General features: G+C 42.5%; 1 protein-coding gene across 1 annotated transcript in view; it reads left to right on the forward strand.

Annotated features, from left to right (window-relative positions):
- GLMN (glomulin, FKBP associated protein) overlaps positions 1 to 19,726 on the forward strand; it is a 71,955-nt gene that overhangs the window by 49,759 nt on the left and 2,470 nt on the right. Inside the window, exon 17 of the mRNA XM_053694002.1 lies at positions 11,846 to 11,969. Within this exon, the coding sequence (XP_053549977.1) occupies positions 11,846 to 11,969 (124 nt within the window). The remainder of the gene's footprint in view (positions 1 to 11,845; positions 11,970 to 19,726) is intronic.

The raw sequence follows: 19,726 nt of genomic DNA on the forward strand, positions 1-19,726 counted from the left end.
AGGTCTTACTCATTACAGCAAGGAGAGCAAGGTCTTACTCATTACAGCAAGGAGAGCAAGGTCTTACTCATTACAGCAAGGAGAGCAAGGTCTTACTCATTACAGCAAGGAGAGCAAGGTCTTACTCATTACAGCAAGGAGAGCAAGGTCTTACTCATTACAGCAAGGAGAGCAAGGTCTTACTCATTACAGCAAGGAGAGCAAGGTCTTACTCATTACAGCAAGGAGAGCAAGGTCTTACTCATTACAGCAAGGAGAGCAAGGTCTTACTCATTACAGCAAGGAGAGCAAGGTCTTACTCATTACAGCAAGGAGAGCAAGGTCTTACTCATTACAGCAAAGAGAGCAAGGTCTTACTCATTACAGCAAAGAGAGCAAGGTCTTACTCATTACAGCAAAGAGAGCAAGGTCTTACTCATTACAGCAAAGAGAGCAAGGTCTTACTCATTACAGCAAGGAGACCAAGGTCTTACTCATTACAGCAAGGAGAGCAATGTCTTATTAATTACAGCAAGGAGAGCAAGGTCTTACTCACTCATTACAGCAAGGAGACCAAGGTCTTACTCATTACAGCAAGGAGAGCAATGTCTTATTAATTACAGCAAGGAGAGCAAGGTCTTACTCACTCATTACAGCAAGGAGAGCAAGGTCTTACTCATTACATCAAGGAGAGCAAGGTCTTACTCGCTCATTACAGCAGGGAGAGTATGGTCTTACTCGCTCCTTACAGCATTGAGAGCAAGGTCTTACTCGCTCATTACAGCAAGGAGAGCAAGGTCTTACTCATTACAGCAAGGAGAGCAAGGTCTTACTCATTACAGCAGGGAGAGTACGGTCTTACTCGCTCATTACAGCAAGGTCTTACTCGCTCATTACAGCAAGGAGAGCAAGGTCTTACTCATTACAGCAAGGTCTTACTCACTCATTACAGCAAGGAGAGCAACGCTTATTACAGCAAGGAGAGCAAGGTCTTACTCATTACAGCAAGGTCTTACTCATTACAGCACGGAGAGCAAGGTCTTACTCATTACAGCACGGAGAGCAAGGTCTTACTCATTACAGCAAGGAGAGCAAGGTCTTACACATTACAGCAAGGAGAGCAAGGTCTTACTCATTACAGCAAGGAGAGCAAGGTCTTACTCATTACAGCAAGGAGAGCAAGGTCTTACTCATTACAGCAAGGAGAGCAAGGTCTTACTCATTACAGCAAGGAGAGCAAGGTCTTACTCATTACAGCAAAGAGAGCAAGGTCTTACTCATTACAGCAAAGAGAGCAAGGTCTTACTCATTACAGCAAAGAGAGCAAGGTCTTACTCATTACAGCAAGGAGACCAAGGTCTTACTCATTACAGCAAGGAGAGCAATGTCTTATTAATTACAGCAAGGAGAGCAAGGTCTTACTCACTCATTACAGCAAGGAGAGCAAAGTCTTACTCATTACATCAAGGAGAGCAAGGTCTTACTCGCTCATTACAGCAGGGAGAGTATGGTCTTACTCGCTCCTTACAGCATTGAGAGCAAGGTCTTACTCGCTCATTACAGCAGGGAGAGCACGGTCTTACTCGCTCATTACAGCAGGGAGAGCACAGTCTTACTCGCTCATTACAGCAAAAGGAGCAATGTCTTACTCATTACAGCAAAAGGAGCAAGGTCTTACTCATTACAGCAAAAGGAGCAAGGTCTTACTCATTACAGCAAAAGGAGCAAGGTCTTACTCATTACAGCAAAAGGAGCAAGGTCTTACTCATTACAGCAAGGGGAGCACGGTCTTACTCATTACAGCAAAGAGAGCAAGGTTTTACTCACTCATTACAACAAGGAGAGCAGGGTCTTACTCATTACAGCAAGGAGAGCAAGGTCTTACTCATTACAGCAAGGAGAGCAAGGTCTTACTCATTACAGCAAGGAGAGCAAGGTCTTACTCATTACAGCAAGGAGAGCAAGGTCTTACTCATTACAGCAAGGAGAGCAAGGTCTTACTCATTACAGCAAAGAGAGCAAGGTCTTACTCATTACAGCAAAGAGAGCAAGGTCTTACTCATTACAGCAAGGAGACCAAGGTCTTACTCATTACAGCAAGGAGAGCAATGTCTTATTAATTACAGCAAGGAGAGCAAGGTCTTACTCACTCATTACAGCAAGGAGAGCAAAGTCTTACTCATTACATCAAGGAGAGCAAGGTCTTACTCGCTCATTACAGCAGGGAGAGTATGGTCTTACTCGCTCCTTACAGCATTGAGAGCAAGGTCTTACTCGCTCATTACAGCAGGGAGAGCACGGTCTTACTCGCTCATTACAGCAGGGAGAGCACAGTCTTACTCGCTCATTACAGCAAAAGGAGCAATGTCTTACTCATTACAGCAAAAGGAGCAAGGTCTTACTCATTACAGCAAAAGGAGCAAGGTCTTACTCATTACAGCAAAAGGAGCAAGGTCTTACTCATTACAGCAAGGAGAGCAAGGTCTCACTCATTACAGCAAGGAGAGCAAGGTCTTACTCATTACAGCAAGGAGAGCAAGGTCTTACTCATTACAGCAAGGAGAGCAAGGTCTTACTCATTACAGCAAGGAGAGCAAGGTCTTACTCATTACAGCAAGGAGAGCAAGATCTTACTCATTACAGCAAAGAGAGCAAGGTCTTACTCATTACAGCAAAGAGAGCAAGGTCTTACTCATTACAGCAAAGAGAGCAAGGTCTTACTGATTACAGCAAAGAGAGCAAGGTCTTACTCATTACAGCAAGGAGACCAAGGTCTTACTCATTACAGCAAGGAGAGCAATGTCTTATTAATTACAGCAAGGAGAGCAAGGTCTTACTCACTCATTACAGCAAGGAGAGCAAGGTCTTACTCATTACATCAAGGAGAGCAAGGTCTTACTCGCTCATTACAGCAGGGAGAGTATGGTCTTACTCGCTCCTTACAGCATTGAGAGCAAGGTCTTACTCGCTCATTACAGCAAGGAGAGCAAGGTCTTACTCATTACAGCAAGGAGAGCAAGGTCTTACTCATTACAGCAGAGAGAGTACGGTCTTACTCGCTCATTACAGCAAGGTCTTACTCGCTCATTACAGCAAGGAGAGCAAGGTCTTACTCATTACAGCAGGGAGAGTACGGTCTTACTCGCTCATTACAGCAAGGTCTTACTCGCTCATTACAGCAAGGAGAGCAAGGTCTTACTCATTACAGCAAGGTCTTACTCACTCATTACAGCAAGGAGAGCAACGCTTATTACAGCAAGGAGAGCAAGGTCTTACTCATTACAGCAAGGTCTTACTCATTACAGCAAGGTCTTACTCATTACAGCACGGAGAGCAAGGTCTTACTCATTACAGCACGGAGAGCAAGGTCTTACTCATTACAGCAAGGAGAGCAAGGTCTTACTCATTACAGCAAGGAGAGCAAGGTCTTACTCATTACAGCAAGGAGAGCAAGGTCTTACTCATTACAGCAAGGAGAGCAAGGTCTTACTCATTACAGCAAGGAGAGCAAGGTCTTACTCATTACAGCAAGGAGAGCAAGGTCTTACTCATTACAGCAAGGAGAGCAAGGTCTTACTCATTACAGCAAGGAGAGCAAGGTCTTACTCATTACAGCAAAGAGAGCAAGGTCTTACTCATTACAGCAAAGAGAGCAAGGTCTTACTCATTACAGCAAAGAGAGCAAGGTCTTACTCATTACAGCAAAGAGAGCAAGGTCTTACTCATTACAGCAAAGAGAGCAAGGTCTTACTCATTACAGCAAGGAGACCAAGGTCTTACTCATTACAGCAAGGAGAGCAATGTCTTATTAATTACAGCAAGGAGAGCAAGGTCTTACTCACTCATTACAGCAAGGAGAGCAAAGTCTTACTCATTACATCAAGGAGAGCAAGGTCTTACTCGCTCATTACAGCAGGGAGAGTATGGTCTTACTCGCTCCTTACAGCATTGAGAGCAAGGTCTTACTCGCTCATTACAGCAGGGAGAGCACGGTCTTACTCGCTCATTACAGCAGGGAGAGCACAGTCTTACTCGCTCATTACAGCAAAAGGAGCAATGTCTTACTCATTACAGCAAAAGGAGCAAGGTCTTACTCATTACAGCAAAAGGAGCAAGGTCTTACTCATTACAGCAAAAGGAGCAAGGTCTTACTCATTACAGCAAGGAGAGCAAGGTCTTACTCATTACAGCAAGGAGAGCAAGGTCTTACTCATTACAGCAAGGAGAGCAAGGTCTTACTCATTACAGCAAGGAGAGCAAGGTCTTACTCATTACAGCAAGGAGAGCAAGATCTTACTCATTACAGCAAGGAGAGCAAGATCTTACTCATTACAGCAAAGAGAGCAAGGTCTTACTCATTACAGCAAAGAGAGCAAGGTCTTACTCATTACAGCAAAGAGAGCAAGGTCTTACTCATTACAGCAAAGAGAGCAAGGTCTTACTCATTACAGCAAGGAGACCAAGGTCTTACTCATTACAGCAAGGAGAGCAATGTCTTATTAATTACAGCAAGGAGAGCAAGGTCTTACTCACTCATTACAGCAAGGAGAGCAAGGTCTTACTCATTACATCAAGGAGAGCAAGGTCTTACTCGCTCATTACAGCAGGGAGAGTATGGTCTTACTCGCTCCTTACAGCATTGAGAGCAAGGTCTTACTCGCTCATTACAGCAAGGAGAGCAAGGTCTTACTCATTACAGCAAGGAGAGCAAGGTCTTACTCATTACAGCAGGGAGAGTACGGTCTTACTCGCTCATTACAGCAAGGTCTTACTCGCTCATTACAGCAAGGAGAGCAAGGTCTTACTCATTACAGCAGGGAGAGTACGGTCTTACTCGCTCATTACAGCAAGGTCTTACTCGCTCATTACAGCAAGGAGAGCAAGGTCTTACTCATTACAGCAAGGTCTTACTCACTCATTACAGCAAGGAGAGCAACGCTTATTACAGCAAGGAGAGCAAGGTCTTACTCATTACAGCAAGGTCTTACTCATTACAGCAAGGTCTTACTCATTACAGCACGGAGAGCAAGGTCTTACTCATTACAGCACGGAGAGCAAGGTCTTACTCATTACAGCAAGGAGAGCAAGGTCTTACTCATTACAGCAAGGAGAGCAATGTCTTACTCATTACAGCAAGGAGAGCAAGGTCTTACTCATTACAGCAAGGAGAGCAAGGTCTTACTCATTACAGCAAGGAGAGCAAGGTCTTACTCATTACAGCAAGGAGAGCAAGGTCTTACTCATTACAGCAAGGAGAGCAAGGTCTTACTCATTACAGCAAGGAGAGCAAGGTCTTACTCATTACAGCAAGGAGAGCAAGGTCTTACTCATTACAGCAAAGAGAGCAAGGTCTTACTCATTACAGCAAAGAGAGCAAGGTCTTACTCATTACAGCAAAGAGAGCAAGGTCTTACTCATTACAGCAAAGAGAGCAAGGTCTTACTCATTACAGCAAGGAGACCAAGGTCTTACTCATTACAGCAAGGAGAGCAATGTCTTATTAATTACAGCAAGGAGAGCAAGGTCTTACTCACTCATTACAGCAAGGAGAGCAAAGTCTTACTCATTACATCAAGGAGAGCAAGGTCTTACTCGCTCATTACAGCAGGGAGAGTATGGTCTTACTCGCTCCTTACAGCATTGAGAGCAAGGTCTTACTCGCTCATTACAGCAGGGAGAGCACGGTCTTACTCGCTCATTACAGCAGGGAGAGCACAGTCTTACTCGCTCATTACAGCAAAAGGAGCAATGTCTTACTCATTACAGCAAAAGGAGCAAGGTCTTACTCATTACAGCAAAAGGAGCAAGGTCTTACTCATTACAGCAAAAGGAGCAAGGTCTTACTCATTACAGCAAGGAGAGCAAGGTCTTACTCATTACAGCAAGGAGAGCAAGGTCTTACTCATTACAGCAAGGAGAGCAAGGTCTTACTCATTACAGCAAGGAGAGCAAGGTCTTACTCATTACAGCAAGGAGAGCAAGGTCTTACTCATTACAGCAAGGAGAGCAAGATCTTACTCATTACAGCAAAGAGAGCAAGGTCTTACTCATTACAGCAAAGAGAGCAAGGTCTTACTCATTACAGCAAAGAGAGCAAGGTCTTACTCATTACAGCAAAGAGAGCAAGGTCTTACTCATTACAGCAAAGAGAGCAAGGTCTTACTCATTACAGCAAGGAGACCAAGGTCTTACTCATTACAGCAAGGAGAGCAATGTCTTATTAATTACAGCAAGGAGAGCAAGGTCTTACTCACTCATTACAGCAAGGAGAGCAAGGTCTTACTCATTACATCAAGGAGAGCAAGGTCTTACTCGCTCATTACAGCAGGGAGAGTATGGTCTTACTCGCTCCTTACAGCATTGAGAGCAAGGTCTTACTCGCTCATTACAGCAAGGAGAGCAAGGTCTTACTCATTACAGCAAGGAGAGCAAGGTCTTACTCATTACAGCAGGGAGAGTACGGTCTTACTCGCTCATTACAGCAAGGTCTTACTCGCTCATTACAGCAAGGAGAGCAAGGTCTTACTCATTACAGCAGGGAGAGTACGGTCTTACTCGCTCATTACAGCAAGGTCTTACTCGCTCATTACAGCAAGGAGAGCAAGGTCTTACTCATTACAGCAAAGTCTTACTCACTCATTACAGCAAGGAGAGCAACGCTTATTACAGCAAGGAGAGCAAGGTCTTACTCATTACAGCAAGGTCTTACTCATTACAGCACGGAGAGCAAGGTCTTACTCATTACAGCACGGAGAGCAAGGTCTTACTCATTACAGCACGGAGAGCAAGGTCTTACTCATTACAGCAAGGAGAGCAAGGTCTTACTCATTACAGCAAGGAGAGCAAGGTCTTACTCATTACAGCAAGGAGAGCAAGGTATTACTCATTACAGCAAGGAGAGCAAGGTCTTACTCATTACAGCAAGGAGAGCAAGGTCTTACTCATTACAGCAAGGAGAGCAAGGTCTTACTCATTACAGCAAAGAGAGCAAGGTCTTACTCATTACAGCAAAGAGAGCAAGGTCTTACTCATTACAGCAAGGAGACCAAGGTCTTATTCATTACAGCAAGGAGAGCAATGTCTTATTAATTACAGCAAGGAGAGCAAGGTCTTACTCATTACAGCAAGGAGAGCAACGCTTATTACAGCAAGGAGAGCAAGGTCTTACTCATTACAGCAAGGTCTTACTCATTACAGCACGGAGAGCAAGGTCTTACTCATTACAGCACGGAGAGCAAGGTCTTACTCATTACAGCACGGAGAGCAAGGTCTTACTCATTACAGCAAGGAGAGCAAGGTCTTACTCATTACAGCAAGGAGAGCAAGGTCTTACTCATTACAGCAAGGAGAGCAAGGTATTACTCATTACAGCAAGGAGAGCAAGGTCTTACTCATTACAGCAAGGAGAGCAAGGTCTTACTCATTACAGCAAGGAGAGCAAGGTCTTACTCATTACAGCAAAGAGAGCAAGGTCTTACTCATTACAGCAAAGAGAGCAAGGTCTTACTCATTACAGCAAAGAGAGCAAGGTCTTACTCATTACAGCAAGGAGACCAAGGTCTTATTCATTACAGCAAGGAGAGCAATGTCTTATTAATTACAGCAAGGAGAGCAAGGTCTTACTCATTACAGCAAGGAGAGCAAGGTCTTACTCATTACAGCAAGGAGAGCAAGGTCTTACTCATTACAGCAAGGAGAGCAAGGTCTTACTCGCTCATTACAGCAGGGAGAGCACAGTCTTACTCGCTCATTACAGCAAAAGGAGCAATGTCTTACTCATTACAGCAAAAGGAGCAAGGTCTTACTCATTACAGCAAAAGGAGCAAGGTCTTACTCATTACAGCAAAAGGAGCAAGGTCTTACAAATTACAGCAAGGAGAGCAAGGTCTTACTCATTACAGCAAGGAGAGCAAGGTCTTACTCATTACAGCAAGGAGAGCAAGGTCTTACTCATTACAGCAAGGAGAGCAAGGTCTTACTCATTACAGCAAGGAGAGCAAGATCTTACTCATTACAGCAAAGAGAGCAAGGTCTTACTCATTACAGCAAAGAGAGCAAGGTCTTACTCATTACAGCAAAGAGAGCAAGGTCTTACTCATTACAGCAAAGAGAGCAAGGTCTTACTCATTACAGCAAGGAGACCAAGGTCTTACTCATTACAGCAAGGAGAGCAATGTCTTATTAATTACAGCAAGGAGAGCAAGGTCTTACTCACTCATTACAGCAAGGAGAGCAAGGTCTTACTCATTACATCAAGGAGAGCAAGGTCTTACTCGCTCATTACAGCAGGGAGAGTATGGTCTTACTCGCTCCTTACAGCATTGAGAGCAAGGTCTTACTCGCTCATTACAGCAAGGAGAGCAAGGTCTTACTCATTACAGCAAGGAGAGCAAGGTCTTACTCATTACAGCAGGGAGAGTACGGTCTTACTCGCTCATTACAGCAAGGTCTTACTCGCTCATTACAGCAAGGAGAGCAAGGTCTTACTCATTACAGCAGGGAGAGTACGGTCTTACTCGCTCATTACAGCAAGGTCTTACTCGCTCATTACAGCAAGGAGAGCAAGGTCTTACTCATTACAGCAAAGTCTTACTCACTCATTACAGCAAGGAGAGCAACGCTTATTACAGCAAGGAGAGCAAGGTCTTACTCATTACAGCAAGGTCTTACTCATTACAGCACGGAGAGCAAGGTCTTACTCATTACAGCACGGAGAGCAAGGTCTTACTCATTACAGCACGGAGAGCAAGGTCTTACTCATTACAGCAAGGAGAGCAAGGTCTTACTCATTACAGCAAGGAGAGCAAGGTCTTACTCATTACAGCAAGGAGAGCAAGGTCTTACTCATTACAGCAAGGAGAGCAAGGTCTTACTCATTACAGCAAGGAGAGCAAGGTCTTACTCATTACAGCAAAGAGAGCAAGGTCTTACTCATTACAGCAAAGAGAGCAAGGTCTTACTCATTACAGCAAAGAGAGCAAGGTCTTACTCATTACAGCAAGGAGACCAAGGTCTTACTCATTACAGCAAGGAGACCAAGGTCTTACTCATTACAGCAAGGAGAGCAATGTCTTATTAATTACAGCAAGGAGAGCAAGGTCTTACTCACTCATTACAGCAAGGAGATCAAGGTCTTACTCGCTTATTACAGCAAAAGGATCAAGGTCTTACTCTCTCATTACAGCAAGGGGAGCAAGGTCTTACTCACTCATTACAGCAAGGGGAGCAAGGTCTTACTCATTACAGCAGGGAGAGCAAGGTCTTACTCACTCATTACAGCAGGGAGAGCAAGGTCTTATTCACTCATTACAGCAGGGAGAGCAAGGTCTTACTCATTACAGCAAGGAGAGCAAGGTCTTACTCACTCATTGCAGCAAGGAGAGCAAGGTCTTACTCATTACATCAATGAGAGCAAGGTCTTACTCGCTCATTACAGCAAGGAGAGCAATGCTTATTACAGCAAGGAGAGCAAGGTCTTACTCATTACAACAAGGAGAGCAAGGTCTTACTCATTACAGCAAGGTCTTACTCATTACAGCAAGGTCTTACTCATTACAGCAAGGAGAGCAAGGTCTTACTCATTTCAGCAAGGAGAGCAAGGTCTTACTCATTACAGCAAGGAGAGCAAGGTCTTATTACAGCAAGGAGAGCAAGGTCTTACTCATTACAGCAAGGAGAGCAAGGTCTTACTCATTACAGCAAGGAGAGCAAGGTCTTACTCATTACAGCAAGGAGAGCAATGTCTTATTAATTACAGCAAGGAGAGCAAGGTCTTATCAATTACAGCAAGGAGAGCAAGGTCTTACTCACTCATTACAGCAAGGAGAGCAAGGTCTTACTCCATTACAGCTAGGTCTTACTCATTACAGCAAGGAGAGTAAGGTCTTACTCACTCGTTATAGCAAGGAGAGCAAGGTCTTACTCGCTCATTACAGCAGGTAGAGCACGGTCTTACTTGCTCATTACAGCAAGAAGATCAAGGTCTTACTCGCTTATTACAGCAAAAGGATCAAGGTCTTACTCTCTCATTACAGCAACGAGAGCAAGGTCTTACTCATTACAGCAAGGGGAGCAAGGTCTTACTCATTACAGCAGGGAGAGCAAGGTCTTACTCATTACAGCAGGGAGAGCAAGGTCTTACTCATTACAGCAAGGAGAGCAAGGTCTTACTCATTACAGCAAGGAGAGCAAGGTCTTACTCATTACAGCAAGGAGAGCAAGGTCTTACTCATTACATCAATGAGAGCAAGGTCTTACTCGCTCATTACAGCAAGGAGAGCAACGCTTATTACAGCAAGGAGAGCAAGGTCTTACTCATTACAGCAAGGAGAGCAAGGTCTTACTCATTACAGCAAGGAGAGCAAGGTCTTTTTACAGCAAGGAGAGCAAGGTCTTACTCATTACAGCAAGGAGAGCAATGTCTTATTAATTACAGCAAGGAGAGCAAGGTCTTACTCACTCATTACATCAAGGAGAGCAAGGTGTTACTCATTACAGCAAGGAGAGCAAGGTCTTACTCACTCATTACAGCAAGGAGAGCAAGGTCTTACTCATTACATCAAGGAGAGCAAGGTCTTACTCACTCATTACATCAAGGAGAGCAAGGTCTTACTCGCTCATTACAGCAGGGAGAGTATGGTCTTACTCGCTCATTACAGCAAGGACAGCGTGGTCTTACTCGCTCATTACAGCAGGGAGAGCACTGACTTACTCGCTCATTACAGCAAAAGGAGCAATGTCTCACTCATTACAGCAAAAGGAGCAATGTCTTACTCATTACAGCAAAAGGAGCAAGGTCTTACTCATTACAGCAAAAGGAGCAAGGTCTTTCTTATTACAGCAAGGGGAGCACGGTCTTACTCATTACAGCAAAGAGAGCAAGGTTTTACTCACTCATTACAGCAAGGAGAGCAAGGTCTTACTCCATTACAGCTAGGTCTTACTCGTTATAGCAAGGAGAGCAAGGTCTTACTCGCTCATTACAGCAAGGAGAGCAAGGTCTTACTCGTTCATTACAGCAGGTAGAGCACGGTCTTACTCGCTCATTACAGCAAAAGGATCAATGTCTTACTCACTCATTACAGCAAGGAGAGCAAGGTCTTACTCACTCATTACAGCAAGGGGAGCAAGATCTTACTCACTCATTACAGCAAGGAGAGCAAGGTCTTACTCATTACAGCAAGGAGAGCAAGGTCTTACTCATTACAGCAGGGAGAGCAAGGTCTTACTCATTACAGCAGGGAGAGCAAGGTCTTACTCATTACAGCAAGGAGAGCAAGGTCTTATTCATTAAAGCAAGGGGAGCAAGGTCTTACTCACTCATTACAGCAAGAAGAGCAATGTCTTACTCACTCATTACAGCAAGGAGAGCAATGACTTACTCATTACAGCAAGGAGAGCAAGGTCTTACTCACTCATTACAGCAAGGAGAGCAAGGTCTTACTCATTACAGCAAGGTCTTACTCATTACAGCAAGGAGAGCAAGGTCTTACTCACTCATTACAGCAAGGTCTTTTTCACTCATTACAACAAGGGGAGCAAGGACTTATTTATTACAGCAATGGGAGCAAGGTCTTACTCACTCATTACAGCAAGAATAGCAATGTCTTACTCATTACAGCAAGGAGAGCAATTACTTACTCATTACAGCAAGGAGAGCAAGGTCTTACTCACTCATTACAGCAAGAATAGCAATGTCTTACTCATTACAGCAAGGAGAGCAATTACTTACTCATTACAGCAAGAGAATGAAGCAAAATTGATATTTGTAAATTGGAAAGTTGTTTAAAAATGTATATTCTATCAAACATGAAAAGAAAATGTGAGTTTCATATCCCTTTAACCTAAACATTTTCTATTTGTACAGACTGGAGTTTGGACTGAACTTAGTAAAATAGACCCTGATTATCTAAAGCCCTTACACACTGGACTCAATATGTCAAAAGCCCATTATGAAGCCGAGATGAGGAACACAAGTGAGAAAAAGAAAGGTCAGTGTTGTTGTGTGTCTAACCTACAGACAAGGTGACATTTGCCTACTATAAAATCGTTTTTCCCTTAATGAGTTTTACCAGAGTATAAAATGTATAAGAATTTCTTTTTAAGGTTTATTTGTGTAGATTAATTAGCTGATTTTGTGTTTTGAAGCCACAACCTAATAAAATGGGCTGAGCTTGTAGGTATCAGATCTCATTACTTTATCACATTGTGTACATATACATGCATCTTTATCTTATATCTGTAGGTATAATCAGATCTCATTACTTTATCATATTGTGTACATATACCTGTGTCTTTATCTTATATCTGTAGGTATAATCAGATCTCATTACTTTATCACATTGTGTACATATACATGTGTCTTTATCTTATATCTGTAGGTATTATCAGATCTCATTACTTTATCATATTCTGTACATATACATGTGTCTTTATCTTATATCTGTAGGTATAATCAGATATCATTACATTATCACATTGTGTACATATACCTGCTTCTTTATCTTATATCTGTAGGTATAATCAGATCTCATTACTTTATTACATTGTGTACATATACCTGCTTCTTTATCTTATATCTGTAGGTATAATCAGATCTCCTTACTTTATCACATTGTGTACATATACCTGTGTCTTTATCTTATATCTGTAGGTATAATCAGATCTCATTACTTTATCACATTGTGTACATATACCTGCTTCTTTATCTTATATCTGTAGGTATAATCAGATCTCATTACTATATCACATTGTGTACATATACATGTGTCTGTATCTTATATCTGTAGGTATAATCAGATCTCATTACTGTATCACACTGTGTACATATACATGTGTCTTTATCTTATATCTGTAGGTATAATCAGATCTCATTACTGTATCACACTGTGCACATATACCTGCTTCTTTATCTTATATCTGTAGGTATAATCAGATCTCATTACTTTATCACATTGTGTACATATACATGTGTCTTTATCTTATATCTGTAGGTATAATCAGATCTCATTACTGTATCACATTGTGTACATATACCTGCTTCTTTATCTTATATCTGTAGGTATAATCAGATCACATTACTGTATCACACTGTGTATATATACACGTGTCTGTATCTTATATTTGTAGGTATAATCAGATCTCATTACTTTATCACATTGTGTACATATACATTTGTCTGTATCTTATATCTCTAGGTATAATCAGATCTCATTACTGTATCACACTGTGTACATATACATTTGTCTGTATCTTATATCTCTAGGTATAATCAGATCTCATTACTGTATCACACTGTGTACAGATTCCTGCTTCTTTATCTTATATCTGTAGGTATAATCAGATCTCATTACTGTATCACATTGTGTACATATACCTGCTTCTTTATCTTATATCTGTAGGTATAATCAGATCTCATTACTTTATTACATTGTGTACATATACATGCATCTTTATGTTATATCTGTCCGTAAACCAAAGATTAATACTTGGAGAGAACAATGGAAAACTAACATTGTTACCTTATCTCTTATATACCCTACTAGGAGTGTAGTTTCTTCTGCTGGTTGTGTTTACACAGCTCATCTATAGCTTGGGCCTAAGGCCACAGACTTTCAGGATAGGTGGGGATACCACAGGCTAAATCAGCTATTTCAAATGGCAATATAAGAGTAATGGAAATACTTGTCAACAATTTAATAAACTCCAGCAGATAAAGTGGATCATTGGGAACAAATTAAAGGGGAGAACATTGTTAAATAAACTGTCCCTTTTCATCTTCTGACCATTTAATAATGAATACAGAAATGTACAAGACAATATTTTATATGGGTTATAGTGAATTATTGTCACTTTAGTGATAGGCAGTGTGATGACATTTTTCAGTTTAGTATACTGTGTTGTAGGGGTCTAAGGTTGGCTTTCCACGCTTACAGTCTTTATTTTGCTTGAGTAGCCTCAATGAGTTAAAAGGGACATGAACCCCATATTGTTTTTCTTTCATTATTTGGATAGAGCCTGTATTTTTAAACAACTTTCCAATTTACTTCCGTTATCTAATTTGCTTCATTCTCTTGGTATCCTTTGTTTAAAAGCATACCTAGGTAGGCTTAGGAGCAGCAATGCACTACTGGGAGCTAGCTGCTGATTGGTGGCCAATGTGTTCAGCAAGCTCCCAGCAGTGCATTGCTGCTCCTTCAACAAAGAATACCAAGAGAATGAAGTTCATTTGATAATAGAAGTAAACTGAAAATTTGTTTAAAATTGTATGTTTTATCTGAATAACATTTTCTTTCATAACATTATTTTAAGCTAAATTATTATTCTTATATGAATGTGTCTTTACCTGCTTTTTTTATTTATGTTGTTTTGGGGGATTATTACAATGCCTTAAACATGAGTCAGATAGAGAATACAATTCTTCTGTATGATGATAGTTCATAGGCTCCATAACATGTGGGGATATAATTCCCCCCCACTAGGAGGAGGCCAAGAGCCCACACAAGAGCTTAAATCCCTCCCACCAGTTTTGTTCTTGGCCTCCCTATGAGTAGGCTGAGAATAGAGGTGTTCCAGCTACTTGCTTATGGATTTATATATGGGAGCTCAGATCATCTGAGGCTCTTTTTTTTTTTCCCTGGGACATATGATTCACAAAGAAAGAAGAGCTTTCCAACTAGCTAAATGATGCAGGAAAATAGGAATATCCTGTTATGTGCGCAGTATCTCCCTAGGGATTTCAGCCATAACTACCCACAGGCGTTGTGGGGACATGTTACTTAGCCTCCCCCTGTGGGATAACGGTATTTCTCCTGTTAAGTGTGATCAGTCCACGGGTCATCATTACTTCTGGGATATTACTCCTCCCCAACAGGAAGTGCAAGAGGATTCACCCAGCAGAGCTGCCATATAGCTCCTCCCCTCTACGTCACTCCCAGTCATTCTCTTGCACCCAACGACTAGATAGGATGTGTGAGAGGACTATGGTGATTATACTTAGTTTTATACCTTCAATCAAAAGTTTGTTATTTTATAATAGCACCGGAGTGTGTTATTCCTTCTCTGGTAGAATTTGAAGAAGAATCTACCAGAGTTTTTACTATGATTTTAGCCGGAGTAGTTAAGATCATATTGCTGTTTCTCGGCCATCTGAGGAGAGGTAAACTTCAGATCAGGGGACAGCGGGCAGATTAATCTGCAAAGAGGTATGTAGCAGCTTTTATTTTCTGACAATGGAATTGATGAGAAAATCCTGCCATACCGATATAATGTCATGTATGTATATTTTACACTTCAGTATTCTGGGGAATGGTACTTCACTGGAATTACACTGTGTACATAAGACTTTAGCCTATTTTGCAGGGACTAGCAACAGGCTTTTTAATAACTCTTAATTTATGTTAAACGTTTTTGCTGGAATGTAAAATCGTTTTCATTTTCTGAGGTACTGGGTGAATAAAATGTTTGGGCACTATTTTTCCACTTGGAAGTTGCTTGATCTAATTTCTGACAGTTTACTGATCTCTCTCACTGTTGTGTGTGAGGGGGAGGGGCCTTTTTTTGGCGCTTTTGCTACGCATCAAAAAATTCAGTCAGAAGCTCATTGTATTTCCTGCATGATCCGGTTCATCTCTACAGAACTCAGGGGTCTTCAAAACTTGTTTTGAGGGAGGTAATCATTCACAGCAGAGCTGTGAGATTGTAGTTGACTGTGAAAAAAAAACGTTTATTCTGTAACTTTTTTTCTGCTATCAGGGTTAGTTATCCTTTGCTAATGGGAACAAACCTTTGCTAAAATTGTGGGGTTTTTTTACAAAGATTGATGCTATAACCTTTTCAGTTTATTAATTTTCAACTGTCATAAATCTTTCTGTGCTTCTTATAGGCACAGTACGTTTTCATAGTATTTTACTTGAATAGTATTCCAAGTTGCAAGTTTATTTGCTAGTGTGTTAAACATGTCTGATTCAGAGGAAGATAGCTGTGCTATTTGTGCTAATGCCAAAGTGGAGCCCAATAGACATTTATGTACTAACTGTATTGATGCTACTTTAAATAAAAGTCAATCTGTACAAATTGAACACATTTCACCAAACAGCGAGGGGAGAGTTATGCCGACTAACTCGCCTCACGTATCAGTACCTGCATCTCCCGCTCGGGAGGTGCGTGATATTGTGGCGCCCAGTACATCTGGGCGGCCATTACAAATAACATTACAAGATATGGCTACTGTTATGACTGAAGTTTTGGCTAAATTACCAGAACTAAGAGGCAAGCGTGATCACTCTGGGGTGAGAACAGAGTGCGCTGATAATGCTAGGGCCATGTCAGATACTGCGTCACAACTTGCAGAACATGAGGACGGAGAGCTTCATTCTGCGGCTGACGGTTCTGATCCAAACAGATTGGATTCAGATATTTCAAATTTTAAATTTAAGCTGGAAAACCTCCGTGTATTACTAGGGGAGGTGTTAGCGGCTCTGAATGATTGTAACACAGTTGCAATACCAGAGAAAATGTGTAGGTTGGATAAATATTTTGCGGTACCAACGAGTACTGACGTTTTTCCTATACCTAAGAGACTAACTGAAATTATTACTAAGGAGTGGGATAGACCCGGTGTGCCGTTCTCACCCCCTCCGATATTTAGAAAGATGTTTCCAATAGACACCACCACACGGGACTTATGGCAAACGGTCCCTAAGGTGGAGGGAGCAGTTTCTACTTTAGCTAAGCGTACCACTATCCCGGTGGAGGATAGCTGTGCCTTTTCAGATCCAATGGATAAAAAGTTAGAGGGTTACCTTAAGAAAATGTTTGTTCAACAAGGTTTTATATTGCAACCCCTTGCATGCATTGCGCCGGTCACGGCTGCGGCGGCATTCTGGTTTGAGTCTCTGGAAGAGACCATTAGTTCAGCTACTCTGGATGAGATTACGGACAAGCTTAAAGTCCTTAAGCTAGCTAATTCATTCATTTCGGAGGCCGTAGTACATTTAACTAAACTTACGGCTAAGAATTCCGGATTCGCCATTCAGGCGCGCAGAGCACTGTGGCTAAAATCCTGGTCAGCTGATGTTACTTCTAAGTCTAAATTACTTAATATACCTTTCAAAGGGCAGACCTTATTTGGGCCCGGTTTGAAAGAAATTATCGCTGACATTACAGGAGGTAAAGGCCATGCCCTGCCTCAAGACAGAGCCAAACCTAAGGCTAGACAGTCTAATTTTCGTTCCTTTCGGAATTTCAAAGCAGCATCAACTTCCTCTGCTCCAAAACAGGAAGGATCTGTTGCTCGCTACAGACAAGGCTGGAGACCTAACCAGTCTTGGAACAAGGGCAAGCAGGCCAGGAAACCTGCTGCTGCCCCTAAAACAGCATGAATTGAGGGCCCCCGATCCGGGATCGGATCTAGTGGGGGGCAGACTTTCTCTCTTCGCCCAGGCTTGGGCAAGAGATGTCCAGGATCCCTGGGCGCTAGAGATAATATCTCAGGGATACCTTCTGGACTTCAAATACTCTCCTCCAAGAGAGAGATTTCATCTGTCAAGGTTGTCAACAAACCAAACAAAGAAAGAGGCGTTTCTACGCTGCGTACAAGAGCTTTTGTTAATGGGAGTAATACATCCTGTTCCACGATCGGAACAGGGACAAGGGTTTTACTCAAATCTGTTTGTGGTTCCCAAAAAGAGGGAACTTTCAGACCAATCCTGGATTTAAAGATCCTAAACAAATTCTTAAGAGTTCCATCGTTCAAAATGGAGACTATTCGGACAATTTTACCCATGATCCAAAAGGGTCAGTACATGACCACAGTGGATTTAAAGGATGCTTACCTTCACATACCGATTCACAAAGATCATTACCGGTACCTAAGGTTTGCCTTCCTAGACAGGCATTACCAGTTTGTAGCTCTTCCATTCGGATTGGCTACAGCTCCAAGAATCTTCACAAAGGTTCTGGGTGCTCTTCTGGCGGTACTAAGACCGCGAGGAATCTCGGTAGCTCCGTACCTAGACGACATTCTGATATAAGCTTCAAGCTTTCAAACTGCCAAGTCTCATACAGAGTTAGTACTGGCATTTCTAAGGTCGCATGGATGGAAGGTGAACGAAAAGAAAAGTTCTCTCTTTCCACTCACAAGAGTTCCCTTCCTGGGGACTCTTATAGATTCTGTAGAAATGAAGATTTACCTGACAGAAGACAGGTTAACAAGACTTCAAAGTGCTTGCCGCGCCCTTCACTCCATTCAACACCCGTCCGTGGCTCAATGCATGGAGGTAATCGGCTTAATGGTAGCGGCAATGGACATAGTACCCTTTGCACGCTTACACCTCAGACCACTGCAATTGTGCATGCTAAGTCAGTGGAATGGGGATTACTCAGACTTGTCCCCTTCTCTGGATCAAGAGACCAGAAATTCTCTTCTATGGTGGCTTTCTCGGCCACATCTGTCCAGGGGAATGCCATTCAGCAGGCCAGACTGGACAATTGTAACAACAGACGCCAGCCTTCTAGGTTGGGGTGCCGTCTGGAATTCTCTGAAGGCTCAGGGACAATGGAGTCAGGAGGAGAGTCTCCTACCAATAAACATTCTGGAATTGAGAGCAGTTCTCAATGCCCTCCTGGCTTGGCCCCAGTTGACAACTCGGGGGTTCATCAGGTTTCAGTCGGACAACATCACGACTGTAGCTTACATCAACCATCAAGGAGGGACAAGAAGCTCCCTAGCAATGATGGAAGTATCAAAGATAATTCGCTGGGCAGAGTCTCACTCTTGCCACCTGTCAGCAATCCACATCCCGGGAGTGGAGAACTGGGAGGCGGATTTCTTAAGTCGTCAGACTTTTCATCCGGGGGAGTGGGAACTTCATCCGGAGGTCTTTGCTCAAATACTTCGTCATTGGGGCAAACCAGAGATAGATCTCATGGCGTCTCGACAGAACGCCAAGCTTCCTCGTTACGGGTCCAGATCCAGGGATCCAGGAGCAGTCCTGATAGATGCCTTGACAGCACCATGGACCTTCAGGATGGCTTATGTGTTTCCACCCTTCCCGATGCTTCCTCGATTGATTGCCAGAATCAAGCAGGAGAGAGCATCAGTTATTCTAATAGCACCTGCATGGCCACGCAGGACTTGGTATGCAGACCTGGTGGACATGTCATCCTGTCCACCTTGGTCTCTACCTCTGAAACAGGACCTTCTGATACAGGGTCCTTTCAAACATCAAAATCTAACTTCTCTGAAGCTGACTGCTTGGAAATTGAACGCTTGATTTTATCAAAACGTGGGTTTTCTGAGTCAGTTATTGATACCTTAATACAGGCTAGGAAGCCTGTTACCAGAAAGATTTACCATAAGATATGGCGTAAATACCTATATTGGTGCGAATCCAAAGGTTACTCTTGGAGTAAGGTTAGGATTCCTAGGATATTGTCTTTTCTACAAGAAGGTTTAGAAAAGGGTTTATCTGCTAGTTCATTAAAGGGACAGATCTCAGCTCTGTCCATTCTGTTGCACAAACGTCTGTCAGAAGTTCCAGACGTTCAGGCTTTTTGTCAGGCTTTGGCCAGGATTAAGCCTGTGTTTAAAACTGTTGCTCCGCCATGGAGTTTAAACCTTGTTCTTAACGTTTTACAGGGCGTTCCGTTTGAACCCCTTCATTCCATTGATATAAAGTTGTTATCTTGGAAAGTTCTATTTTTAATGGCTATTTCCTCGGCTCGAAGAGTCTCTGAGTTATCAGCC

This window comes from Bombina bombina, chromosome 10 (assembly GCF_027579735.1).
Source record: "Bombina bombina isolate aBomBom1 chromosome 10, aBomBom1.pri, whole genome shotgun sequence".
In the NCBI taxonomy this organism is placed as follows: Eukaryota; Metazoa; Chordata; class Amphibia; order Anura; family Bombinatoridae; genus Bombina; species Bombina bombina.